Raw genomic sequence first — 27,992 nt, forward strand, 5'->3', positions numbered from 1 at the left:
CTGATGGAATAGTAGAATACGCGCAAATGGTCCAAATATCACTTTAAAAAAGCAGTTCGATGCATAAGGCATCCCACGTTCATGCATAGTCTGGAAAAGGATCGTACTCAAAAGAGTATAATGTAGACAACCTAACCTAATGAAAGCATTAGTGACTGCTTCCTCGGCTCGAACCAGTGACCTATAGGCAGATGCAGATTCAGAATTTAAACTCTATTGGTTCAGCCTTCAAGGTCTTAACGTTGAACTCATTATATTTTTAAAGTTATAAGCTCATATCTACTATTTAGTACAATTTTATTGAATTTATACATAAATTTTATTCCGCGGGACACAAAGACAATTTTATATTTACTCGAAAAAAGTTGAGGAGAGTCTTACGTTGATAACGGATACGATCTTAGTTGGGAAAAAGCAAAAGCTGATTAGTCATTAGATTCAATTATAGAGGAGTGCATCATTATGCGTCACAAAGAATGAACAAACATGATTGCTTATTGCTCTTTCCCATTACCTTAATTATCTTTCTTTATAATCTTTTGAAACTTAATTTCTTGCATGTTTCTTGGAAATGAATATATTTGAGTGTGAACTGCTCTTAGTTTGTCCCTTTATTTATCGAATTTAATTATTATATACTAACATTGTAAATAATTTTCACATTATATATATATCTTAACTGATTATAGCAGATTACTTAGTTAAATTTCTATGTTACCAAATTAAGATTACTATAAACAATCACATATTATTTTAAGATCTTTATACAAATAGCCAGTCATATTCTTTATTTTTTTTTTCTAGCTGATATACATAGATTATATATATGTGTGTGTGAAATTTTATACAACTCTACTTTAACAATGTGTTAGTGTGTGCTTATATGAGTATAATATAAGAAAAATTAATTTATTCGCAAATGACAATCCAATTAATGCAAGGCACATGTTTTTCTTATACATATTTTCTAAGTAATCGTTAATTATGTTATTTATTTACTTTAACTTTTACCTGATAAATATTGTATATGTATAGTCACTCGTAGAAACCACAAAATTCACCTCTGGTGCACGCCTATTTGTGGAGTTGTCTAATGATTTAGCAGAAAAGGCAATTCCTACCCTACACACACATGTTCAAAATGGTTATTTATTGATAATGGTTTTAATTTTTCAAACAATGTAACTAAGGGATCATTTATTGCATTTATTCAGTGTTTGAATATTATAGGTATTAGCTAATATCAATATAAATCTTATATCAAAATTGTGGTAGTAATTATTATCCCACATTGAATGTGGGATAATAAAATTAGAATTATAATCCTTGAATAACTTTATCGCTAAGTATTATGCTGTATAATATATCTTTCCTAATATATTAGTAGTACTTGGCTATTACAAAAATAAAAGAAAATGAAAAAAAGAAAAGAAAAGAAAGTCCGCTCCTGAGGCCCACTGCCATAAGCCCATCCAACTAAAAAAAGGAAGAAAATGAAACGTTACCTTTTTTCCGGCCCCCGCTTTCTCCGCCACATTGAAATTTTAAATCTTTTTCATTTGGACATATTTACCCCTTTCATCCAATCTAATTCCCTTTAAATCCCTTATTATTAGTCCAAATAAACAGTACCTGCATTTTGCCCTCATCATCATATACATACATACACAAAAATTTCATACTCAAAAAATCTCTATTGAATTATTCTTTGATTCTTCCAAGTTAGATTCTCACACCCTTTTGCCGGCTCTTACCCTGTCAACTTTTTGATTCAGTAATCTCTTTTTCTTTCATTTTCCTTTTTTTAAGTTTGTATTTTTTCAGCACATGCGGATCTTGATTTAAATTGAGTGGATATACATTCTTTTGTGTGTGTGTGTGTGTGTGTGTGTGTGTGTGTGTGTGTGTGTGTGTGTGTGTGTGTGTTTGTGTTCTGACAATTTTATATATATATATTCTGAACTTGAGGCTCTAGCTGGAGCCGTCTCTGCTTCAAGTTTTTACATTTATGCAATTCTCTTAATTACATGTAGGTATATCTGTTCTTTGTATCCTGCAAGTGTTTCCTTGTGATTTTGTGGAGAAAGTAGTTAAGAAAGTTAATTAGAATTAAATTTGGATTTAACCCTCCAGGTGGGATTTTCCTTTTTTTTAAAAAAATTTAATTATTTGCCATAAATGGTTGTAGACTAATTATTTGTTTTTTTTTTTTCAGAAGGATTTGGAGTAACTTTTGGTAACTTTATGAAGCTCTTTGAATTGTTCTTGTGCTGTTTGTTTGTGGGTATTTTTTTATATATTCGTCTCTAACAGTAACTTCAATGCTAAAAAAAGAAGGTGATTTTGACAAGTTAAGACACTTAGCTTCTTGTCTTAAGGTTTATTGAAAAGGGTTTATTCATCTTTTCTGTTTTTTATGTTATTTTTTTAAAATTTTCTTTCAATTAGATGTGATAATTTATGTTTTGTTCTTGGTTGTCTTTGATTTAATACTTGATTTAGTATTCTGATGTAATAATTGATAAATTTGTGAAGGTTTTTTCTTTTTCTTGTATTATCAGTATATAGTTAATAGTCCCAGGTGGATATGAATAATAAAAGGTGTGTTTCTTGGGTTTAAGAGGAATAGGGGTAGTCTGGTCTTTTAGATTATGATATATTTTTCTTAGATTGACAGAGAGTACTCATTACTGTTTCTGACACTAATGATTTTTTATCAGGAGTAAGAAACAACTTGATTGATTCTTTATGGGGTTCTCATGAAATGTTTCTTCCTTTAATGAAAGGGTTGGTGAAATAAATGCTCCATTTGCTTCTCCCTTGCTAAAACTCATGGTAGTTTCAGTTTTATTTTTATTTTTTATTTTTTATAACGTTGGTGTCAGTGCCAATTTGTGCGCACCTACTAATTCCATTGGATATATGCTACCTCCACCAGCATAGGTATCGGTTAACTCTGCCCTCATGGTAGCTTTTATACCACACAACAAGTAGATGTGATTTACATTTTCTGCTTTGAGTTGTGCCGATTAGTTTTCTTTTAGCCTTCTGAGAGTGTAGGGTCAGATACTCAGGAAAATAAGTTTGTTAGTTCTTGAAAACTAATTGATCAGCTTGTACCTCAGACCTATCAGGTAAAAAATTACTTTTTGGTGGGTTCAATAATGCTTCTTTGTCAGATTGATAGATTCTTTTATGTTGAAGAAGAACCATGTAGAAAGAGAAATCTTTTACTTTCTTTTCAAAGTTTTAGTTAGCTGCAATATTTGCATGAATTGCTGATTGGTGAGTTGTTGTTATGAGTATTTTCTGGTGGTTTTCTTGAAATGCACTTGAGGTATCAGTTTTACAATCGGAAACTGTTCTTTATCGTGATGTGCCTTGGAATTATATGTCGTGTTTTTAAGCGTGAACAAGATTGTTTTGATATAAAGGATTAATGTAGCTGATTGAGGTGTAGTTTATTGATTGATGATTGTGGGTCAAGTTTAGGATAAAATATCTCTGTAAACTCCGAATTAATCTTGCAGTATATTCTCAAGGCCTGGAACACAGTGTGTTTTTCCGCTCTTTGTCCCCTGAAATATCATGGACTTGTTTGTTTGTGCAGATTCATGTGCAGTGTCCATACATAGAGATGAAGAAGTTTTTCTTTTTCCGAACATCATCTAATGATGTAAACAACATCCCTTCACCACCATCAAAGGACAAATCATCAGACAACATCGACAAATCAAAAAGCAAGAAGGAAGTTTCTTCTCCAAGTCTTAGAAGGAGCGTTTCATTGTCATCTGGATCCTTTTATGACAGTGGGTTAGGACAAAGGAATTTCAGGGATCCGAGCAGATCTCCATGTCACAGTAAGAGAGCTCATCCTAAGAAATCAGGTCGTGATCCATGCCGCCGGTATGTATTTCATTTTCTGTAGCTGATTTTTCACACTTACAGTGATGTTTCAATTTGCATTTGCTTCTCCAAACTAATGACACATATTTTCATTACTTTTGTCAGTGGTCGTACTCGTACTCCTGAGAGGCAGCCCCCAGAGAATTTCTCTCAGGCATGTTATACAGAAAATGGTTATTTCAGAACACAGTATGATCCATCAGAGAGCTCTTCTTATTGCTCCAGTAATGTCTCGAGCAAAGTTTTAGATCGGTATATAGATGGAGAGCAAGAGCAGGAAAAAAGTGCCTCAGCTAACCACTATCCTACGGAAGATCATGTCGAGATTGGATACGCCGGCAGACAGCTGCCGCCAAGAGTTCACTATACTGCTCCTGCTTCGCCACCCGATGCCAGGAAGCAGAGACCAATATCTCAATCTTTCAGAGAAGCAAAAGCATCTAAACTATGTTTTACATCTGGAGAGATGGACGAGATTGGTTTTGAGCATGCGTCTCCGCGAAAACTAGCGAAGAAGGTGGTTGAGAGACTCTCTCAGTCTCGGTCGATGGCAAAAATAAGTTCAGAAGATTTTGATGCTGACGGTCCAATTACTATTGAAGATATCTACTGTGGAAATTTAAGTAGATGTCCAAGTGTATGTTCTGATGGTGTTTCCCGGAAGAGTAGTTCTGCAAATGAGTCTAATGGTAGGATGTATGAAGAGATTCCAGTCCTGTGTGAGAGAAATTATTTGGGGATGGAAGACGATTCAGATTTGGTATTACTGAGAAAACTTAAAGAAGCTGAGGATCGTGCTATGTTGCTCTCGGAAGAGCTTGAAGAGGGAAACTTTCTTCATGGCAGAGGCCTTAGTGTTCCAATGTTGATTCAGACTATTAGAAGCTTGACAGAGGAGAAGGTACAAATGGCTTTTGATGTTTCGAGCATTCTACGGGATCAAGTTGCTGAAAGGGCTTCTTCTAAGGAAGAAGCCGGACTACTAAAGGCAGAATTAGATTCATGGACACGAAGACTGGAGACAGAAAAGAATGAGTTACAATCAGCACTGGAAAAGGAGTTGGATAGAAGATCAAGTGAGTGGTCTCTAAAACTTGAGAAATACCAAGTTGGAGAACATAAACTCCGTGAAAGGGTGAGGGAGATTGCAGAGCAGAATGTTTCTCTACAAAGGGAAGTCTCTTCACTTAATGAGAAGGAGGTTGATAATAGAAGCAAGATATCATTTTCAGAAAAACAACTTGAAGAATTGACTAAAAGAATAGAGGAAGTGTCAAAGGAGAATCAAAATTTACAGCAGCAGCTTTCTCAGTTACAAGAGGAATACCGAGTAGCTCAAGATGATCGAGATTATGTCCGCGAAAACTATGAGGAAAAGGTTAAAGAATGCGAGGACCTGAACAGATCTATTGCTAGATTGCAAAGGACTTGCAATGAACAAGAGAAGACAATCGATGGTCTACGAGGATTTTGTGAGGATGTTGGCAAGAAGAGTCCAGCAAACTATGACAACCAGTTGGAGAAGTTGCAAGTAGAGCAAATAAGATTGGTAGGTGTTGAGCGTGCTCTAAGGAAGGAGGTGGAGTCTTATAGGCTTCAAACTGATTCTCTACGCCATGAAAACATTTGCTTATTGAATCGTTTAAGAGGCAATGGAAAGGAGGGTGGATTCTCAACATTTAAGCTTGATCAGGAATTGTGCAATCGGGTTTGCTGCTTGCAAAATCAGGGGCTCAATTTGCTTAGGGACAGCAGCCAGCTTTGTGGAAAGCTAATGGAGTACACAAAAGCGAATGTCAGACAAAGTGGGGGAATTGATGGTCAATTTTTAATCGAATGCAATGTCAAAATCCAGGGTCTTAACAGGGGAATTGAGACTCTGACTAGCAGTTTGCAGACAGTGTTGTCTGTGATAAATGAGAAGTCCAACCCAGTGCATTCAGATTCTCAGCCATCTGTAAGTTGGTGCTATTATTTTGCAAGCTGCTTATCATGCTCATTTATGTGTTGTTGATTAATCTTGCTACCTCTTTGTTTTGTTTCATTTTAGGAAATGAAGCAATTAGAGCTCAAATCAGAGACTTTGCTGACAACTGTGTTAAGGGAAAAGCTTTATTCCAAAGAGATGGATATAGAGCAACTTCAGGCTGATCTGGCAGCAGCAGTTAGAGGTAAAGACATCCTCAAATGTGAAGTGCAAAATGCGCTGGATACCCTTTCTTGTGCCAAACACAAGATGAAAGATCTCGAGCTTCAGGTAAGCAAGCGTATTAAGATCTTGCAGCAAAGGGAATTTTTTTTTCTGTTTCAGCTTTGGATTGCTTAGGAGCTTTTGTTTGCATGTTACTTTCTCTGCGTAGGCTTTCTATTCTTTGGCTTTTTCTCTTTTAAGGTTCATCTTTGTTCTATCTGAAAATCAGGGTTTTCTTGGTGGAATTGCATACATGAGTTACTGGCATGTGAATATACCCGCTGACTCCATTGTGGTAAATAATGAGAATTAATCTAAGGGAAGTAATGCTCATCACTGGGTTGGGCAGTGTGTAATCAGTTATACCAAACAAGAGCATGACAATCTTTGTGATATCCTTATATCCATTGATCTGATTGTGCTCTGATGTGGTAAAGTACTGTTGCCTGAAGTTCTCTCTTTCATATGAATTAAATAGTTGGACAAGTTCACAAAAAGTAATATACTGTGAATTAACAGTTCAAGATATTTTCTTCTGTTTTAAGCATGTAGAACTGCTTAATGAATTTGTTTGAACTTCTTGGTTATGAGTTTGATGTATATTGCTGAATGAAATGTTGTTCATGATTTTTTTCTCTCTTTTTTATTCTTTATGGTTGATTCTGGCAGATGATAATGAAGGATGATAATATCAATCAGCTCCAAAATGAATTGCAAGAATGTATGAAGGAACTTAGCGTCGTGAAGGGGATACTACCAAAAGTATCTCAGGAGAGAGATGTAATGTGGGAGGAAGTTAAGAACTGCAGTGAGAAGAACATGTTGTTGAACTCTGAGATCAACATGTTGAAAAAGAAGGTAGAGGCTCTCGACGAAGACATTCTTATGAAAGAAGGTGAGATCACAATCTTGAAGGACTCGATGAGCAAACCTTTCGACCTTCTTGCAAGTCATGATTCTAGTAGAGAATTTCTGTTGGAGTGATCGATGGCCAAATAAAGGATTTTGTTCATACTTCTCGTATACTTTCTGGTTTTACTCCTTTTCCCTTTCCTTTTCGTTGCATACTTGTTAAATAGAAAGTTTGCTTCTTTTTCCCCCTTTTGAATCCTCAATTCAATTGTAAACATTTCTTTTACTTGTGAATCTGTGATCAAGACAGTGAACTGTATTTTTTTTTTGTTTACCTTCATTTGGTTTTGTAAAGTATTTGGCTGCCTTTTTCTGGAATAATAGTTGGCAAAGGACCATAGGAAAATTAGATTGCTTTAACCTCTTGCTGTTAAAATTCCAAAGTCCCATTTCCATGGATAAGTCGAGGGTTTATCGAAAACAATCTCTCTACCTTCACAAGGTAGGGATACTACCCTCCCCAAACTCCCCTTGTGGAAATACATTAGGTACATTGTTGTTGTCATCTCCACGGAGAATAAGTAAATAAGGAGGTAAATAAATAATGGAAAGAAACTGTGAAATGCTGATTTGCAACTTTACTCATTATTTTGTTAGAGGTCAATGTTTCAGAGATCCATATAAAGTCTTATGATGCAAAAGATATATTTATTGTTTTTTTCAATCATAGACAGTGGACAATACATGGGATCAACCTGATTAATTATTAAGAAATCCAATAAGAAAAAACTAAAATCATTAAAAGAACTGATAAGCTCCATCAATTTAGGAAATTCACGTGATCTACAAATTATCTTCAAAATTTTGCATTAGTATTTATGACTATATTTTCAGTCTTCCATTAAATACCAGCTCGTTGAGATTTTTTTGACAAATATTTATCAGGTACCAAACATTTCCATTAAATATTTAAAGTATTGATGTGTATTTCTTTTGGTCATGGGGATTGCATATATATTAACAATAATTACACTGCCGAGTACTGATTGTTAGGGGAATACGGTAACCCCTCTGTGTCGGACAAATTCTGTTCCAAATTGTCAATATTACAAGCCAAAATACTTCTAGTTACTTCAGTTCCTAGGATGCGGAAAATAATTCATTTGCAAATACCCGAGGAACTCACATCGTTGTTATTCTTCCCAAAAAGTTGGTTTTTGCTCCTTGCTTTGCCAACACATCCGCCACCCTATTCTGCTCCCTGTAGTTGTGCTTCACTACTACTCTGGTCATCCTTTGGATCAACAATCTGCATTCACAAATAATAGAATCATAAGTGTTACTCCCTATGATTAACATTCTTATTACCTCTGATGAGTCTGTGGCTACTTTCAGTGGGGTTAGGCCATTCTGCTATGCAATTTTAAGTCCCCTTAGCAATGCAGTCAGTTCCGCGAGGGTGTTGGTAGTGTGTGGCATGTTTTCCAAATAACCAAAGATTCAGTCTCCACTGGATGTCCTAAAGACCCCACTAATTCCCCCTACTCCTGGGTTACCTTTAGCTACCCCATCTGTATTTAGCTTGTAGTGACTCCATTCTTTGTGCTTGCTACTATGTAGAATTCAATGGCTTTAGTAATGGTGTTCACAGTGTTTATGGGATGTTTCCTATTGTTGAATAAGTTATAGTTTCTTGTTAACCAAATATGCCAAAAGCAGAAGGGAAGGATAACCTCCCAGGAGATAGTATTATTGAAAGGCGTTTTCCTAAGTTTGTTCCATGTATGGCCCAAAGTTGGGTTGTGAAGTTTGGGTTCATTTGCTGGCTTTCATCTGTGTCTTTTGAGGTTAGATCATGTCAGAACAATATGGCATTTGGACAATCAAAAAAAATATGGTTGCTTGTTTCTGGAATTGAGGAGCAGAAACAACAGGCAGGGTTACAGTTAACCCCAATTCTGTGCAGGAAAGCTCCAGTTGGAAGCCTTTCATGAGATAACAACCAGATGAAAGTTTTGATTTTATTGGATACCCGTAACTTGCATAGCCAACCAAAATTATCCCCATCCCCATTCTTGAAAGGCTTACCATTGTTGCTAAGGAATGTGTAGGCTGATTTGGTAGTAAAGATGCCATTTTGTGTCAGACCCCAAATCAGCATGTCTTCCTTGACAGTGTTTGTAGGGATGAAGGTGGATTTGATCAAGTTCATGATACTATCAGGGAGATTGAGGGATATGGAAGGGGTATTTCATTCTCCATAATTATAGATAGTATCCACCTTGGCATTAAGGTCATTGTGAGTCAGAGGACCCTCAATCATGTCCCTGATGGCTGAATTGTATGGTATCCATGCATCATTAAGGAAGCTTACCCCGTTTCCTTCATGAACAACCCATTTGTTGGCCTGCCTATATGTATCCCACCCTTTAAGGATACTCTGCCAGATTGGAGATTTTGATTTTTTTTTGTGTGATTCCAGTTACAGTGCTTGGAGATAAGGACTCTTGCTCAAAGGCAAGAGTGTTATGGAAAATTCTCAAGGCAAGGACCGCATGGAAAGCCCTGTTTTTGTAGTCCACTTTCTGCAAGCCCAACCCCCATGACATTTCTAAATAATGTTTCTATCTCAGTTAACCGGATGTATTTTCTTCTTATTTAGAGTAGTTCCCCAAATGAAGTTCCTTTGTATTCTGTCTATTAGCTTGATTGTTTTGGTGGGTAGCTTGATGAATTACATGACATGGCTTGGTATACTACTAAGGGAAGCTTTGGCCAATGTTACTCTACTAGTCATGTTTAGATAATTTTTTTTCTAGCCAGCTTGGATTGCATATTGTCAATTATGAACTGAAAATCACTATTGGAAGGTCTTTTGTGGAATATTGGGAAGCCTAGATATTTACTAAAGGAGGTTGTAACTTGAATGGAAAGTGCACTAGTAAGATTTTTCATGGTGTCAGGTTTGCAGTTAGAGGAGAAAAGCACCCTACACTTTGTGAGGTTGAACTTTTGCCCATATGCTTTATTGAAAGACTGCAAAATGATGGTGATTTTGCTGCAGTTTCTGATGTTAGCCTTTGCAAAAAAGGTCAGGTCATCAGTAAAGAAAATATGGGATATCTTGGGGCCAATTCTACTGATGTTGATTGAAAGCCATTGCTTATCATAGACTGCAATGTCAATTAGCCTATAGAGTCTCTCCATGCACATGATGGATAAATATGGAGAGATAAGGTCTCCTTGTCTAATTCCCCTGGTTGGTTTGAAGGTGTCAGTTTTGCCACCATTCACTAATATAAAGATAGAGGAGGAACTGATACATGATAGGATTAGCATTGTTAGTCCAGGTGGGAAATTGAAAGCCTAGAGAGTGTCTCTAATGAAAGACCACTCCAGCATGTCAAAGGCTTTCTCCAAATCTATTTTGAGGATCATGTTAACCTGATTTCCTCTCATCTTGCAAAAGTGAGTGATGTATTCTTGGACAATAATGACATTATCAAAGGCCCTTCAATTGGATAAGAAGTTATCCTGGCTAAGGCCAATTATGTCAGGGATGGGGGTTAATCCTATTTACAATGACCTTTATGACAATTTTGGATATGGTATTGTAGAGGCCTATGGGTCTGATGTTTTTGATCATTGTGACTTGAGGGAACTTAGGGATGAGACAGAGAAGGGTCTTATTCATGGCATCATGTATAGTGTGGGTGGCAAAACATGAGTTACAGAAATCAATCAATGACTTCCCCACTATGTGCTAGTACTTTTTGTAGAAGAAGGGATGCAAGCCATCTGGCCCAGGAGCTTTGAAAGGCTTGAAGGAGAAATGACCATTTTAATCTCACTTTCCCTTAAAGGTGTGTCCAGGTTGTCCCTTTGAGAGTTGTAAAGTATGTGAGACTGACCAACTGGACTGGTTGTTTGGAGATGGGCTTGAGTGTGGGATGAGGTGTAGAGGGACCTGAAATAGTTCAGGAAGGATTCTTTGATTTCTTCATGCTCATATTGCCAATTTTCAGGTTCATATTTTAAGGACAAGATTTTGTTTCTCCTCTTCCTATTGAGAGTAGAAGTGTGAAAGAACCTAGTGTTGGCATTACCCTCAGTTAGCTAGTTGACTCTTGATTTTAGTTTCCTGAAATCTTCCTCATTTTTGAGGATAAAGTCAAGCTCATTAATTAGTCTGCCTTCTAGGTTCAAGAGAAAGTCACTAAACTGGTAGTTTGGTGAATTTTGGATTATAGCTATTCTGGCCATAATTCTTCTCTTCTTTTGGAATATGTTGCCAAAGGTATGTCTATTCCACTAAGTGATTATGTTTTTAAAGAGCTAGGTTGATTGAGTTAGATGAGAGTTAGGAGGGAATGTCTCAGTGTTGAGATTGGGGAAAGTTGGATGGATAGTCCACATAGATTCAAACCTAAAGGGTTTATTAGAGGTATTGACATATTCCCCCTTTAGCCTTATTAGCAATGGGCAGTGATCAGAGTGGGTCCTAGGTAGGTGGGATACACATGCCTCAGGGTATTGAGATATCCAGCAGTCATTAGCAAAATATATATCAATTCTCTCTAGGATTAGACTGCTCCTATTTTTATATCTTTTGTTAGTCCATGTGTATTTACTACCCTTGTAACCTAGGTCTACCAGTTTACATTCATTGAGACTGTTCCAGAAGAGATTACTTCTGTTAGGGTTGATGGTATTACTCCCAAACTTATCCCTAGCTTTCAAGACTTCATTAAAGTCACCTCATATAAACCAATTCCCAGAAAAGTTCCTAGAGATAACAACTAAGTCTTCCCACAACAGTTTCCTATCAGTTAATAAATTGCTAGCATAAATTGCTAAAAATAGCCGGGGAATATGAGAGGGCAATATCTTAACTATGGCATACACACCTTGGAGAGTAGTAGACACCTCATCAATTTGCACAGAATCTGCCTTCCACATCATGACAATCCCTCTAGAAAGGCCCATTGTTGGGAACTGAATTAGCATGTCAAAATGCATTTCTTCAGCCAGCTTCTTGTGATCAGCCATTCTAGTTTCTAACAGCACCAACATGACTGGTTTATGCATTTGAACCATGGCTAGACAATGCCTTCTGACCTCAGCATTGTCCCTACCCTTAATATTTCATATGATGTAATTTATGAGGGGGTGGGTTCGGTTGGGGATTCTGTTCTCTGTGCCTTCTCTGTCCCCTGAGAAGGCATCACTAATTTCCTCTTCTCCTGGTTTTTCATACTTAGAATAGGGTTTAATGTCAACAGAGGCTTGATCACACCTTGACTTTGATGAGATCCCTGACCCACTCCACACTTGGTAAAGGTCCCGGGGAACAGAAGAACTAGGATCTCGCTGCTCTCTACACTGAATTCTATCGCCCTAACAGAGTCTATTAGGAGTGAGTCCATTCATAGTGGTCCATAGACTTTCTATTCCACTTCCTTGGTTGTTTTCCCCTTTAATATTTCCAGCGCCCAGTTGATTTCTTTTGTTAAGTTCCCTAGTGGTGGTGTTTGACTCTTCGTGTTGGAGTTGAAAAAGATGGTACTTGTTGGGATGGTGGTTGGATAGTCACAAATTGAGGATTTGTCGTTGGGTCTTCCGTTGCTAGGTCTGGGAAGAAGGGGATCGATTGGAAGACTTGAGATATCAAGATATTGATCATTGGGGGTTCTATAATGGGATGCATGTTGCCATTGAGAGTCATCGATTGTCAGAGATTTGGGCCAAAGGCTGCCAAGGCCTTGTTCAAGGCTTCCACTGTTACCCTCACTAAATGAGCATGGTTTTGGATGATTAGGGCCCTTGGCTGGTTCCCTAGTTGGAAATTGTAGTCTAGTCCTTGTCCTTGTAGCGCCAGTTCCAGTCACGACGCCGGTATGTGGTCTGACGACAAATGGAGGGAGGTCACGATGGTGGGTGGTTGTTGGGGGTTTTTCATTTTTGTGTTTCTTAGCCTTGCCTCTTTGGGTAAAATTGGGATTAAGTTAGGCGTTTGGTACATAATGTGGTAATTAGGATTACATGTCAAATCAGACCCAACAATTTGAGCCTTGGTATTTGCATCTAATCCGTGGATTTGGAATTAATTGTGAATATGTTTGAGTGAACGGAAAGTGTCATATCACCTTAGTTTGGGTGATTTCTCAGGCAAGGCACTTGAGTATCCCTGGATTATGGTAAAGGTATTCCTGCAGATTTCTATGATAGGGGATGAGTAGGGGACATGTAGGTACTGAGGTGGGGATAATCATTTGGGCTAGAACACTCCGATTGGGGATGGTCCCTGGTAGTGGATTTGGTTGGGAGGTGGTGACCCAATCCATCTTTGCATGTAGGCCAATACCCGATTTTGGATTTGTGATGGGGGCCTCATTGTGTACAACTTGGGCTTGGGTGAGGCCATTAGTTGTTTCCATGCCTGCTTCTTCAGACCCCGGTCCCGCTTTCCTCTTTGCGTTGCACTTGGGCTGAGACTTTGTGGGGTGGGCTCTCATAGTTTGGGAATTGGATTTGTGCTTATTAGTAAGATTAATGGGACGATTAGGATTAGTAGCCCGGTTAATATTAGATTTAGAATTGTATTGAAAAGTTTGTGTTTCCAGAAACTTACTAGAATTTGCATTGAACATTTTCACATGTATCTTTTTTTTATCTTTATTCAGAATGGTTTGCAATTCCTGCTTCATTGCTGCGTGCCTGCATGGATTGTTGATTTGCTTTCCTTCTTCATGGGAAGGTTACCGTTTTTCATTCGTCTTTGTCTTCTTTAGGACTACACGCTTTAGAGCATTCTGGGACTTCTTGTGATGGTGTTGTCCTTTCTTGCTTGTACGTGCAAGATTTAGAAGTGTGTCATTCTACCACAACCTTTACATAAGGTTCCTTCCCTTTCATAGATCATTGCATGCTTATGGTCCCCAATAATGAATGATGCTTCCACCAGAATCTCAAGTGGAACTTGGATACATATGCGTGCATACCTACCCCTCAGAGTGGAGAATGTGCAGGTATCAATTTTAAGTAATTTGCCAAGCTTTAGGCCTACCTTTTCCAGAATTTCTTTATCATAAAAATTTGTTGGCAACTGTGGTAGGCGAATCTAGATTGTAGTGGAAGATAGGGTAGCTTCCTATGGAATGAACTTTGGTGGTTCCCATTTATGTACTGATAGGAAGTTTCCATAGATAATCCGTGGACCCAGGTGTCGAGTCTTAGCGATGTTTTCCTCCAAACTAAACTTGACTATGAAGAAGTCTCATCCTAAGTCAATCAAGATTAACTGTTTAGATGGTTTACAGAGGTCAATTAGTTTAGATCGGAAATAATGGTGGGCATTCTACGACCAAAGACCTTTATGATTACTGAAAATCACCACGGATGGTATAAACGTTTCTTGTTTTCCTAGGATAAGGCTATTGGACCATCAACTACTTTGCCCCTATCATCTTTACTGTTTGAGGGGAGTTCCTCTTCATAATACTCGGCTTGGCTTGTTGCTTATTTATCTAGTAACATTTCTTTGTAGGAGTGCATTGTGGTTTCTTGCACGTCCATTTGGTTAATTTTATCCGGTGGTTCCGGTGGTTCCGGCGGGATAATTTATGCATATTAAATTCATTGATCTAAGTGTAGACCACTTCTTCGTTGCTAAGATATAGATTTGCTTAGATTTTGTAATACAAGTGAAAGAACGATAAATTTTTCTTTACAGAGGTGCAGAAAGGAAAAAGAAATTAATAAAAAGAGCTTTGGCTTATTTGGGGCCGCATTTTATAATCAAGTTGCATAATATACCGAATCCATTACTGACTTTACTACATCGATTAGGTGAAAGAGTAAGGCAATTTTATTTTTTTTGATACAAGAAATATAGTTATATACTTTATTGTCCCAGCCATGTACTTTTTGGCCATAATGATGAAGTACTCTCTTAGTCTAGAGTTGATCGATTAATCCCTTCTAAATATACTTAGAGAAAAAGAGAAAAAAATCCTATCATATCCTTATATCGATGAGGGGTGGCAAATGGGCGAGTCGAGTCGAATATGGACGGGTCAAAAATAGATAAAATATCCGACCTGACCCATATTTAATACGGATAAAAATGAATTAACTGACGGATAATATCCATATTATCTATGACTTCTTGAATATGATTACTTTTGAGAGAATTTCTTGTCTCCCAAACTTGAGGAACCCCCAATTTGAGTATTTGCAAATGTAAAAGTTAAACCCATTGGTTATTTATTTTTGGCAAAATACATAAGTTAGCCCCTGAACTATGGACCAAATCTCTGTTACACACTTTCTGACCACGAAAATTATACAACACACTCAACCTTTCGAAAGTGTATCAAAGACACCCCACTTTTTCCTTGACCATTTGTCAAAACACGTGTGATGTCATGCACCAATAAAATCATGATACGTGTGTTTATTTTTATTAGAAAATAAAATACTTAAAATTATCCTGAACCCTTCTCTTTTCCATCTCCTTTTGTCCTCCCTTGCATCTCCATTGATGCCGACTGTACTAGAACCACCACCTTCCGATTTCAAACCAAAAATTAGGAGCCCAATTAGATTTAGTCCCAAATTTTAGACTTTAAATTCAGATCTAACACAAAAAAAAAAAAAAAAAACCAAAACTCCAAACCAGAAAAGATGTTATGGCTGCCCGATTCACCGACATCCTCTCCGACCAGCAAACCACCCAATTAATAATTTTCTTGACAAAAGTCACTGATGTTGACTTTTGGCGATAGAGGGTGGATTTAGGTGTAACTATTAGCTGCAAAATGAAAAACCCATAACTAAGAACACCAAAACTACCCTATACAAACTAACACTTTAAATGGTGGTTCTGCCATGGATGAAGCTAAAAGCTAAAATAATTATACGGATGTAGAGAATTAGGAAGAAGCAGCTGATTATATATTGTGTGTAGAAGAGGAAGATGAAGAATCCTGAGTTGGAAACTGTTTGATAAAGCAAGAGAGCCATAAAAATCAGGGGATCCACCGATCAGTGGACTTAGTAGGATACTATGTCCCTTCGCCGGCAACAAGGTACAGAAGATGATTAAAAAAGAAAGAAAATGAAAAGGCTATGCACGTAGGCTCCAAAAAAGGCTTTAGAAACAAAATAATTTACTATTCACTCGCCTCTTCTGAGTGTAAAATACTCGCGTGCCACGTAACTAAACAGGTGTGTACTAGACACACTCTGAAAAAATTGAGTGTGTAAAATAATTTGTGATCAGAAAGTGTATAATAGGGATTTGGTCTATAGTTTAGGGGGTAACTTATGTATTTTGCCTTTATTTTTTTAGCGGATAAGTTGGTGACGTCCCTCGATATTCTGACTTCCCTTGATGGCCTTTATATGCCAAATTATTGATACAAATGACTCATTAGAACTGACAACTTAAATTTTCAACGGCAGCCACTTGTTGCTAATAAGGCGCTGTTTGCGATGCTCAATTTCTCCACTATCTTCCGATGTTATTACTGCTTTACTTGGTTGACATAACTTGGAGACAAGCCCCGTCACTGCTATAATATACAACCATAATAACAAGAACGGGCAGTTATTCATATTTGCATGGCCAGAATTATCCTATACATGTGCTGGCGGGGGACAACAATTACCCAATGTAATAGTCGAGGTAAATGCAAGCGGACTCAAAGTTAGGTTTCTCAAATGTATAAATTATAAAACTTCGACAAATGCTAAAGTTCGTACAGTTTGAAAATGTTATTGAACATATCACTCTGATAAGTGGGGGGTTTCTTTCTTTTCCCCTCCAAACAAAATAACAAAAGAGACGTTATGACCCTACCATACATGCTCAGTTTCTCTATACTACTAGCTTTGCAAGTATATTTCCTTTTCCCCTCGAGTACGTATTAGGTGCACAAGATCTAGGGTCAGCACTGCAATAGTTGTTATGTCCCGCGGGCATGAATATAAATGAAAAGGAAGGATAACTTTAATTCATAATGGAGACATGAAAAACTTCAGCATTAGTAGCTGCTACTGGTAGACAAGGGATATTACGTCTAATGTACATGTACATATGTTATGAACCACATGACCAGTGCTCCCTGTAAGCAGCTTATATGAACGGACCAGAGTTTGGCGGCAATATTTGGTTGAATACAACAACTATAGAATGACATACCCGCTAACTCAAGGATGCTGATTCCAGAATTCAGCAGGCTTGCGATGCTGAAAAAGGAAAAGATTTGAAGCTATGTGAAAGGAAGAATAACGAATTACTCGTGTTTTAATGACAAAAAATGAGTTGTGATAGACATGCACAAATAGAGATGAAAACGGGAAACTCCAAATTGAACGATTAAAGTTAATGAAGTCCAAAAGAAACACAGAATCAAGTCCAAAAGAAACACAGATAAATATATTGCAAAAGAAGAAAACATCTTGTATTTCTGCAAATGGATGAAAACAAATATCAATACCTGATATACAGTAGCAAACTTTTCTTACCTTAGACACTGGCATCTTTGTTCGGACTGAATCTATTAATGAGAAGTCAATATCTGCAACAGTAATACCTGTTGACCATCGATCTGAAGCCGAAACAAAATGAATTTGTCAATGGAGTATACTTGATTCTCTGACTGTTTTGAACAAAAGCATTAAGGAAAAGCATGTCATTAAAGAAAGAAGGCAGAAGATGGATTTACCAGCTTAGTGCTTTTATCACCATGAAAAAAAAAGGAATTTTCCTTTTCAAAATACTAAGGTGGATATGTTGGAGCTATCGTCAAACCATACACCATTCAGAAGTGTAATCAACAAAAAGAACTTGGTAATCTAACTCCAGTGCATTGTCTATTCTTCATTCCTCATATAAGACCATTTAGTCGAAACAGATCCACAAGTTCGATTATGCACTCCATTTTCAGCCAATAAAGGCAGTGGCCATCAGTGTTCACGCGTAGTTGCAACTTGCATCATATGTGATGCATAGAGTAATTACCCATCAATGTTGTTAACCTAAGCAAACCTTCCACGCACCATATTTTGCTATGAAGCAAAAAACTTAATGAGGTTCCCTCGTAATTCCATTAGACTTCCAGAACTTATAAACATAGGCGCTAAAAGCTTCACATTAAAAACTAGACTTCGAAGAGGAGGGCAGGGGGGACAAGAGTAAAGAAATACAAAGAAGAATAAGTTTCAAAATTACAAGCCATCAGGAAAAAAAAGTTTCAAAATTACATGTTACAGGTGTTATTCCTATAACGCGGATAACAATGTTAACAATATACCTGAAGCAACTATCTAAAAGAAATGGTCCGTGAATACAATAAGAATTTCCAAGAAAGTCCAACTGGTGAAGCCAAAACCATCAGCAAAAACTTGATCATAAGTTAACTTTCCCTTTTGCTATCTAAGAGCTAGTCTCTTGCTCGTGGGATAAAATCAGTGTCAAGACATTAAACAGAACAAAGAATTACAAGAAATGAGTACCTAAATAGTGATTAGATTAAGTGTTACCTGACAATTGACCAACTATTGTTCCCCATGGATCAATTATTAAGGTATCTCCATAGCTTTCCCTTTTTTCATTATGCTTCCCTGCTTGAGCAGCAGCTATGACCTGTTAAGATGTTAATCATAAGTATCCACAATGGATACAAAGTGAAGTAGCCAAAAAAAAGTATCAAAAGAGAGATTAATAACAAATAAGAATTAACTCTAGGGAGTTACTGTTCGACCATTAGGGAAGAAGGTTATGAACGCCATAAATCAAAGAAATATTGCTTTTGGAATATCTGATAATTTAACTACATCTAATGCATCACTGTCATCCCATCCAAAAGAGCTTTAACCTCTTTACTACAACCATATCCCTAAAGTTGATGGCAAATAAACTTCCACCTTCTTAGGAAGGACAAACACTACCAATAAATCTAAAAAACAGCTAATGCAAAAATTAGTAAAGTTACATTTCCTGCGTTTATTGCACATTATTCACCAATTTGAAGAATGCCTTTCAAGACTACAAAGGACTATGAATATTCAAGCTAATATGAACCTCAGACCATGCAAAATCTCATCATTTTGATGTGTTTTGGTGCTCTAAATGAAAATTACAATGTACAAGCTCTAGGAAGTTGTGCTTGCATGAAATGAGTGACAAACTTTCCAACTGAAACAACACAAAACTTGCTGAGCTTCAGAAATTTAAGATTTGAAAACGGTACACTTGAAAGGTGACTAAAGAATAAGCTTCTAAAACTCAGTGCCGCATAGATAGTGAAGAAAATTGGAAGTTCAGAGCCCCCCTACCCATCTAAATGATAATGGCAGCATTGCTTCAGACTATCTCCCCCTGTCCTCCCACCCAAAAAAAAAAAAGAAAAAAAAGAAAAAGAAAACAGAACTGCTTCTGACAATACAGGATTCAGAATTCCTGTTTTTCACAAAATTTTAAAATTAAAAGTTCCCCTTAAGTCATTAACAGAGAGCCAAAGTAGGGCTACTGAAAATCCTGCAGCTGCATAGAGCAGGATTTAAACAGCATGAAACTGGTTAGATCACCATCTGACATATCAATGTTAAGCCTAGCAGTTCTCTTTAATAAGTGTATGTTGTTCATCACAATCAGCATCAAGTGAGTGCTGTGGGGTGATAAGCTACAAAGCAAAAGCTAAGTCCATTTACTGCAGTAACGTGTAGCACTTATAAAAAAGTTAAAAGATTAGTCAGAGAATTCCTCAGAACTACCTGCATCATCAGAGAAGAAAAGAATCGTAGAGATAGAAATTTAGAGATGAGAACTAGAGACTCTTTTCTCAGGAAGCATTCAAATTGAAATACCAAGAAGTCTACAACCACAGTAAGACAAAGAAAAAAAGGGTTTTTTATAAGGCAATAATTAATTGATGTTGTGGGATTTAAGTCCTAAATTACAAGTAGTATACAACAAGTTGAGAGCCTACACCAAAATATTGTTCTATACAAATCTGGAAGCATTTTTTTTGGATAACCGAGAAATCCGCTATTTCCAGCTTCAAAACGTGGTTGTTGATGGGCTTGCCCCTCTACCATTCTCTATTTAAATACCAGAATTGATTCACCAGCTAAAATTCGAACTCGTGAAACGCGTTTACCACACATCCACAGTTGTACAACTTTGACTGTTGAACCAAACACTGGAGTCCTAGATATATGAAATTTATATGAACAAGACCTCATGGCACCAAATACGTACTAGAACAAAAACTAGCCTTTATATATACAAAATCATTTTTTAAACAAAATCAGGAATACATCTATACAAAATCATTTTCTGTCCCCTCAAAGGCTCTCCTTTCCCTTAAAAGTTTCCACATAAGAGGCAAAGGAGTTACATACATACACAGATACACTTCAATTTTTTTTCCTTCTCCTGAAAGCCCAACCGAACATCACATCGACACTGCACATTGTATCTTGAGCAGATTTAGGACGTCTACCATAGTTGACTTGCAACCTCGCAATTTATTAATGGGGATCCATGTCTCCCCGGAATGTTTGCACATGTAGTACTAGCTGACGTATGTTATCTTACTTCTCAGATTTTCAGCTATGAGAATGTGCCCCCAAACCAAGTGAAAAAACATAATGAAGAAACAAAGCACCCTTGAAATTCCTCCACTGAATATTAGACTCCTTTCTTAGATGACTTTAATGTTTAACCAAGAAATTTCTAACTAACGCTCTCACCAGAAATGTTAAAATTAAAATTCAAAGCATTATTCTTAGGACAACATTAACATTGTCCACCAATTCATGCAATCAAAGTAGCATCTAAAGTCTGCCTGTTCCCAACAAATTCACTTTGGCTCAGAGATTGTCCCCATTCAAAACAGTACATCCTACGAAGGAGACTATGGACAAAATTTTGTAAACAGATTCGGCCTCTAGTATTGTTTAAAGGCACTTCACACATTCATCCAAACTTTCTTTTGATGCTTTGTGAATTCTGGAGGATATTTACGAAAACTTTGAAAAGAAAGGGAACTGATTGATCATGATACTCTTATCAGGAACAACAATTCAGCTAGATTAACCAGCAAAAAGGAAGTTAAATCGTCAATCCAAGGAAAGAAAATTGAATGGTTGCATGTGATGACACAACAAATTGTTTGATTCCGTGAGTTTTAAGATTGCCTAACTAAATATTTGCAAATGTCATGAACAACCAAATGGTGCTAAAACGAAAAGGTCAGATTTGAAGTAATACAGATAATGACCATACATAACACTGTGTTTCAATTGCACGAGCGCGGAGAAGAATCTCCCAATGTGCCTGACCAGTCACCGTTGTGAAAGCAGCAGGCACTAACAAAACCTGAAACCATATGAAAGTCTTTTCACTAACAATTTTCTTTTGGACAAAGAGAAACAAGAGGGTAACCTGTAATACCTGTGCATCATGATTGAACCTAAGTTGTTGATACACCTCAGGGAATCTTAAGTCGTAACAAACAGTGAGACCCAGACGGCCGAAGGGGCTGTCCACCACAACAATATCCTTCCCTATGAAGATTAGTCAGTAGGAATTGATAAGGAAAAAGAATGTAATATGCCGATTATTAAATTCTAAGACATGATTAATTAGAAGAAACGACCAATAGAATGTACCAGTGCCAAGCAACTTTTAAGACAAGGAAAACGCTACAATAATAAATTTAAGAAGAAAGTTCATGTTTCAATTTGGTCCACTGATACTGATCTATCAAAAGTTTCTGCAAACCCTAATGGTAAAAATTGCACATCTTTTTGTTGCATATGGTTCAATAAAACCCATTAAGAACAACTACTACTCAGAAAGTTTTTCTCATACAAGGAAACAATTTTCAAGAAGCTAAGTCCAGTCATTGTCTAAGGGAAATAAATGTTAGCACGGTCATATTGAGTTTCCTACCAGCTTCAGTGAAACTACTCTCTTTATAAACTGCACCTCCAGGAACATCCACATCAAACCTATAAATACAGCAGAAACCACAATTAGTGTTCCAGGTTAGATCAAGGAGCAACAAGGGGTCATATTGCGTTCAGATTGTTTCACAGTGACTCATATACCGAAATTTGGAAAAACACACCTAACAGAATAGGACTTAAATATACTTTCATCGCCTGCAAAGCCCTTCATGGGTCATTAAGTTCACATCCTTTTTTGAATAGTTAACTGCTTAGCAAATACATCATCCTATTTGTTTATCATACCTTGTCTCACAATTACCAGACGAAAGTTTGTCCTCTACATATTTTTTTTCCCCGGAAAGTTTGTCCTTTAAATAATTAGTCAAATGTTTTACATAACAAATACATAATAAGTGCTCTTACTGTGGTAGATAACAGTAGGCATATAGAAACACATATTCCATTTCAAAGTACTATAAAAAAAATAAGGAGATACAAAGTTAAACAGTACTTGGATATCCTAACTGACTATATGCATGTTAGCATTCTTTATTCACAGAACACACATACTTCAATAACTCAACATTTAGAAAATGATGCTATAATTTAATTTATCAAGGGCTTCATATTTCTAAAAAAACAAATGATATCTGGTGTTTTTAATAGAGTAGTAAATTGTTCAACGCCCACAGAATATGACATAAGACATGTAGCTCTTTAATGGTGTTGTAGGGTTGCCTGGATAGTAAGCAACTTTAATTGTCCTGCATTATGTCATAAATTGGTAAACCTGTTCTAACAAAACCCATTAATTCTCTGTCACTCATATTACACTCACATGGTATGTCTAACATTATTTCTTGTCTTACCACCTCACATTAGAAACACAAGGTAATGACTAATGATCAAAACAGAAACACAATATTGTTTCATTACAAACAGTATGAAAGTATTGAATTAACTTAAGTATGACAACCTTAGTCCAATGTCCAACAAAGTCAAGTTTAAAAGTCTTACAGATGCATCTTACTGTACGTGCTCCTAATATTTCCATTATCATCAATGAGAACATGAGTGTTGCGCAAGTGTGCATCATCACTCCCTTTTTCTTGGAATCCTCCTAGCGACAACCAAATATTTGATTCCCTGTCCGTAATGGCAGAAAAGATGTCATTTGACAGAATCCACTAGCACTCATTTCAAGTTCAGGAATCACCCACTAGCTATCATGGAGAGAGAGAGAGAGAGAGAGAGAGAGAGAGAGAGAGAGAGAGAGAGAGAGAAATAGATTATTAGAGTAAATCAGTATGTTTGATCACATAGTCATTAAGCATTGAAAAATGTCACAAAAAAGAGATAACAAGTTGTTAGGACAACGTGTATTAGTGCTTCTAAAAACAGGATAATGTGCATTAGATGGAGAGAAGCCAACTTCTCTCTCATGGTCACACCTTGCAAGAGAACAGTAGCCTTTCATAATAGGTCCATCTAGGGTCTCAGCAATTTTAAGACTCTCTCCCTGTAGGTCTCCCACAAAAGAGAAATTTTCAGGAAAACATAGCAATTTAGCCCCTGCTGAAGCTGCTTCCTGGAATAGAAGATATGATGTAGCAAAAAATAGTGCAAGATATCAGTACCAATCAACAGTAAGTATAGAAAACAACATTTCAGAATGAAAGAGAGCGTGAACCTCTCTCCACCTTTCATGCGGGGAGGGGGGGCAGATATGTTGGTGACTTCATCACTCATGATAGCGTGCAAAATATGAAATATTATCAAAACTAAAAGAGAGTTAATTGTTCTTTAAGTTTTTTCACTTTTAGTAACGGCAAGATATATTTCTGCAACCGTGTTAGGATCGGGAACCTGGGTAGTGCGGAATATAGTCAAACAACGGTATAATGGCAATAACAAAGACAATGGAAGTTGATAACAACGACAATTAAAGTAGATAAAGAAGACACAAATTTAACGTGGTTCGGTCAAAGTAACCTACGTCCACAAGCGGAGATGAGCAATTTACTATAACAATAAGAGTATAAAAGAGAGTACAAAATTAGAGTAAACACTCTAATTAATCCCAAATACCCTAAGAGAATAACCTCACAAGATCACTCCAAAGAAAGGGTTCACACAAGTGCTTCACAACACTAACTCTCATACAAAACACTCTTAATAAAGGAGGAAAGGAAGAAACAAGAAATGAAGACTCAAGTCTTGTTGGTGTGTTTTCAAATGAGTAGAGAGTCATCATTATATATGAAAACAAGAAAGAAATGCTTGACCAACAATTGGCCACATCCTCTCAAAATACAAGGCCATTTATTTGGCCAACAAGGCCTTAAATAAAAGGCTCACAAATAAAAAACCTAAAAATAAGGCCACATTTTACAAATCTCCACCTTGGCCTAATTTTGGCTGATATAGTAAACTTGCTTCACCTTCTCCGCAAAAGCCTCAATGGACCTATGTCAACATTTAATGCCATCAAAATCAGACAAGTTGTCTAATACCGAAACTGTAGTAGGGCCTATAACAGTGGATCCCAATAAAGTATACAACGAACCAGATCTGTGTGCTTTCATGATCACAAAAGCACCTTGAAAAATTTTCAGAACTCCACCTTCACCAGTGAATTTGCACCCAGGGGATTCTAAAGTGCCCAAAGATATGTGATTTTTCTTCAACTCAGGAACATATCTAACATCGGTGAGAGTTCTCACCACATCATCGTGCATTCTGACCCGAATTGTACCTTTGCCAATAACGTTACAAGTAACATTGTTACCCAGTTGGACAACTCCACCTGCAACTGGATCATATGTAGAAAACAAGACCCTGCTAGGACACATATGATATGAACAATCGGAATCTAAAATTCACTCATTGTCTAATCTGAAACTAGTTTCAGCTGTTAAAAATATAGTTCCCTCAATCTCATCAGTTGCTACACTAGCTTCGGCGGTATCAGTATTTTTGTGCTCATTATTTCTTTCTTTATGCTTTTCTTTATTTTTCAGTTTATAGCATTCAGAGATAATATGACCTTTCTTATGACAATAGCGACACTCTAAATTATTGTATCTGGAATTGGAGTCGGATTTGCCCCTAACAAACAAGCCAACTTTCGCTTGAGTTCCACTAGTTTCCCCAGTAATATCACTATCTATCTGTTCTTTTGATTTTAAGATAGATTTAATATCCTTATAAGAGATATTATCTTTTGCATAAAGCATAGTATCTCTTATATGCTTAAAAGATGGGGGTAGAGAACAAAACAGTAACACGGCTTGATCCTCATCTTTAATTTCAACATCTATATTACTCAAATCCATAAGAATGGAATCAAAGGTGTCAAGATGAGAGAGAATAGAGGTACCTTCACCCATACGAATTGTATAAAGCTTCTGCTTCAGGTAAAGTTTATTTTCCACCGTCCTCTTCCAAAATTTGTTGGCACTGCTATACGGGCAAGATATGCCCCATCCATCTTATGATTCTTGGAGATGGGGGTTGCGTGATGATGGCTTGTTCACCGTAAAGTCCTTCTACCAGAGTATGTTGGTGAGACAGGAGGCTACTTTCCCATACTCATCGATCTGGATTCCTAAGGCGCCCACGAAGGTATGCTTCTTTGCATGGCTAGCAGCGAGGGGAGTGATCTTGACATCTGAAAATCTGCGAAAGAGAGAAATTACACATGTTAGTTGGTGCTACATGTGTAAAAACTCAGGGGAAGAAATTGATCATCTTATGCTGCATTGCCCTGTGTCCTGGGGTTTATGGAGGGCAATCCTGAATCTTTTTGGTGTTCAATGGGTGATGCCAAACACTGTAAAGGAAATGCTATATAGCTGGGCCGGTTTCCGTAGAAGAAGCAAGCAAAAGGCGTGGAAGTTCGCCCCGTTAGCTCTCATGTGGTTAGTCTGGGGAGAGAGAAATAGGAGAGTTTTTTAGGGGATTGAGTCTCCGTTTTCACATCTTAAGAATAGTCTTTTATCTTTGATCGCTTTTTGGTGCACACATGTAGCACCTACTTGTGTAGAAGATTGGGCGTCATTTGTAGAGAATCATGTTCTGATGTAAATTCTCTACTTTTTATATACTTCTTGTATGCGGGAGCTTTTTTTCTCCCTTTTGATTAATACAATTTACCTTATCAAAAAAAAATAAAGGAAGAAACAAGAAATGAAGACTCAAGTCTTGTTGGTGTATTTTCAAATGAGTAGAGAGTCCTCATTATATAGGAAAACAAGAAAGAAATGCTTGACCAACAATTGGCCACATACTCTCGAAATACAAGGCCATTTATTTGGCCAACAAGGCCTTAAATAAATGGCTCACAAATAAAAAACCTAAAAATAAGGCCACCTTTTACAAACCGCCATAATTGTTAGGAGCTGATAAAGATATTGTTCACATAAATCAGTCTGTATTGGGTCATGTGAGAAGCTTTATTTTCCACAAGAGTTAGTGCCAACTCAATGACTAGAGTGGTTGAAGTTTTCAAGTATTGAGAACACATGAATATATGAAGGAACGACTTTAAATTTCAACAAACTATACTTCTTAAGTTGAAAAAAAAATGGCTATATTCAATGCATTAGTGTTCTTTATATTCCTAACATCATTGTGAAAGCATGATGCAGTAGCGACAGCACGTCCAGAGCACACAAACCCATCTCTAAGCTTAAAAATAAAATGTATAGATGGTCCCCAAATCAATTGAGAACACATTTTGCCCCAAAACAAGTATGAATTAACTATGCTAGTTCTGCTTCGCCTAGTAGTCTTCTCAGTTCGAAAAAGTATATTTGTGATTTTGCACTGTTGGACATTCCAGTTCAATATGCCAAGTTCTAAATATCTGTAGTGTTATCAGATAAAAAGTTGGATGTAAAAGCTTGAGAAGTCCATAACGTGTCTAAATAAAAACTTGGGTCCCTCCATGTTCTTCTTCTCCTCCTCGTGCTATATAGGTTTTCCTGTTTTACTACTTTCAGCCTATACTCACAACAATTAACCATCCTTTTTCCGGACAACCCAATAGCCATTCCGTTCTGGATTTCTTTTGTGCAAATAAGGAAAAAAAAGAAGAAGGCAAAATTCCGCTTACCCCCCCCCCCCCCCACACACACACACACACAACTAGCTGATCCCAAATGATTTGGGATTGAAGCATAATTGATTGATTGATTGACAAGCATATACTTGTGATTCGTGAAGCATGAGTTGCTCTGGGAGGAGGAAAGTCGCTCCTAGAATATCACTAGCCTTGTAAGAATTAAACAAGAACAGAAGTCAATGGTTGACCAACATTGCCAAATCATTTTGCTCCTAAATTTAATTCTAACAAAGTTTTGCAACTTATGGATATAAACTAAACCAAAAATTAGCTCAAAATCAAGCTCCTCAGTCTCACGAAAATCAGACTGCAAATCTTAGGATTGAATACGTCTACAACAACAAAACAACAACTGCGTCTCAGTCTCAATCAAGCTCCGCTACATGAATCCTCAATTACCCTGTCACTCCATTTAAACTCATCACGTGCTAGGGTTGAATACGTCTCTCAATGAAAAATTGCTCTTGAATATTACTAGCCTTATAAGAATGAACTAAGATATACAGTCAACCATCGTTGACCAACTTCAAATATGATGACGTGTCAATGACCAATGTAAAATACAAAATTCTCTACTTGTTTTAGCAAACTAATACTGTAAATATACGTACTAATACACGGCATGTGTACATAAATATCAAATTAAAATGCGAAAAAAAATGTATGAACACGAAGGACATACCTTAACGAGGCGAGAGCAAGTAGCGAAGTTAACGGCGAGATTATTAACGGACGTCATCTGAGCAGCGGCGATTCTGACGGAGTTGGCCATGGCTATGGATTTTCCGGCAGATGCCACTGTGAAGTTGTAACGGGTGCTTAATTGTGTATTCAGACAGAAATTCATCACGCTGACGTCAGCTTGTCTATTGTAAATTGACTTGTGTTTCTTCAATATTTCTGAAGCTAGACAGTAGTACCATAAAGTTTTATTTAATATTCCTTTCGTCCCAA

General features: G+C 37.0%; 2 protein-coding genes across 7 annotated transcripts; one reads left to right on the forward strand and one right to left on the reverse strand.

Annotated features, from left to right (window-relative positions):
* Positions 1-1,617: 1,617 nt before the first annotated feature.
* Positions 1,618-7,355, forward strand: LOC107790189 (uncharacterized). 4 transcript variants are annotated; one of them, XM_016612090.2, is made up of 5 exons: positions 1,618-1,774; positions 3,611-3,906; positions 4,012-5,863; positions 5,957-6,163; positions 6,767-7,355. In XM_016612090.2, the coding sequence occupies exons 2-5, from the start codon at positions 3,638-3,640 to the stop codon at positions 7,079-7,081; spliced, it is 2,643 nt and encodes an 880-aa protein (XP_016467576.2). In that variant the 5' UTR covers positions 1,618-1,774; positions 3,611-3,637; the 3' UTR covers positions 7,082-7,355. The 4 variants fall into 4 exon arrangements, with proteins under 4 accessions (XP_016467576.2, XP_016467578.2, XP_016467575.2 ...); XM_016612092.2 differs by lacking the exon at positions 1,618-1,774 and adding an exon at positions 2,306-2,943; XM_016612089.2 differs by lacking the exon at positions 1,618-1,774 and adding an exon at positions 2,306-2,835.
* Positions 7,356-16,899: 9,544 nt separating this feature from the next.
* Positions 16,900-27,948, reverse strand: LOC107790190 (deaminated glutathione amidase, chloroplastic/cytosolic). 3 transcript variants are annotated; one of them, XR_012697946.1, is made up of 10 exons: positions 27,721-27,948; positions 23,365-23,501; positions 22,931-23,059; positions 21,915-21,973; positions 21,414-21,526; positions 21,246-21,338; positions 18,497-18,599; positions 17,680-18,022; positions 17,480-17,562; positions 17,162-17,200 (listed from the first exon to the last, which is right to left on the reverse strand). XR_012697946.1 is itself a non-coding variant. In XM_016612093.2 (9 exons), exons 1-9 carry the CDS (start codon positions 27,883-27,885, stop codon positions 17,162-17,164), a joined length of 921 nt encoding a protein of 306 aa, XP_016467579.1. In that variant the 5' UTR covers positions 27,886-27,947; the 3' UTR covers positions 16,900-17,161. The 3 variants fall into 3 exon arrangements, 1 of the variants encoding a protein (XP_016467579.1); XR_012697945.1 differs by having other exon boundaries at positions 16,900-17,200; positions 17,480-18,022; XM_016612093.2 differs by lacking the exon at positions 17,680-18,022 and having other exon boundaries at positions 16,900-17,200; positions 27,721-27,947.
* Between the last annotated feature and the right edge of the window lie 44 nt (positions 27,949-27,992).

This window comes from Nicotiana tabacum, chromosome 13 (genome assembly GCF_000715075.1).
Source record: "Nicotiana tabacum cultivar K326 chromosome 13, ASM71507v2, whole genome shotgun sequence".
Lineage (NCBI taxonomy): Eukaryota > Viridiplantae > Streptophyta > Magnoliopsida > Solanales > Solanaceae > Nicotiana > Nicotiana tabacum.

Bases quoted from the DNA above. Each gene is read 5' to 3' on its own strand.
- LOC107790189 (XM_016612089.2), top strand. The intron at 3,907-4,011 runs GTATGTATTTCA...TACTTTTGTCAG, and splicing joins GGTCGTGATCCATGCCGCCG to TGGTCGTACTCGTACTCCTG. The intron at 6,164-6,766 runs GTAAGCAAGCGT...TGATTCTGGCAG, and splicing joins TGAAAGATCTCGAGCTTCAG to ATGATAATGAAGGATGATAA.
- LOC107790190 (XM_016612093.2), bottom strand. From the start codon at position 27,885: ATGAATTTCTGTCTGAATACACAATTAAGCACCCGTTACAACTTCACA. The intron at 23,502-27,720 runs GTATGTCCTTCG...CTTCTATTCCAG, and splicing joins CTTGCTCTCGCCTCGTTAAG to GAAGCAGCTTCAGCAGGGGC. The intron at 21,527-21,914 runs GTAGGAAACTCA...TAATCTTCATAG, and splicing joins GAGTAGTTTCACTGAAGCTG to GGAAGGATATTGTTGTGGTG.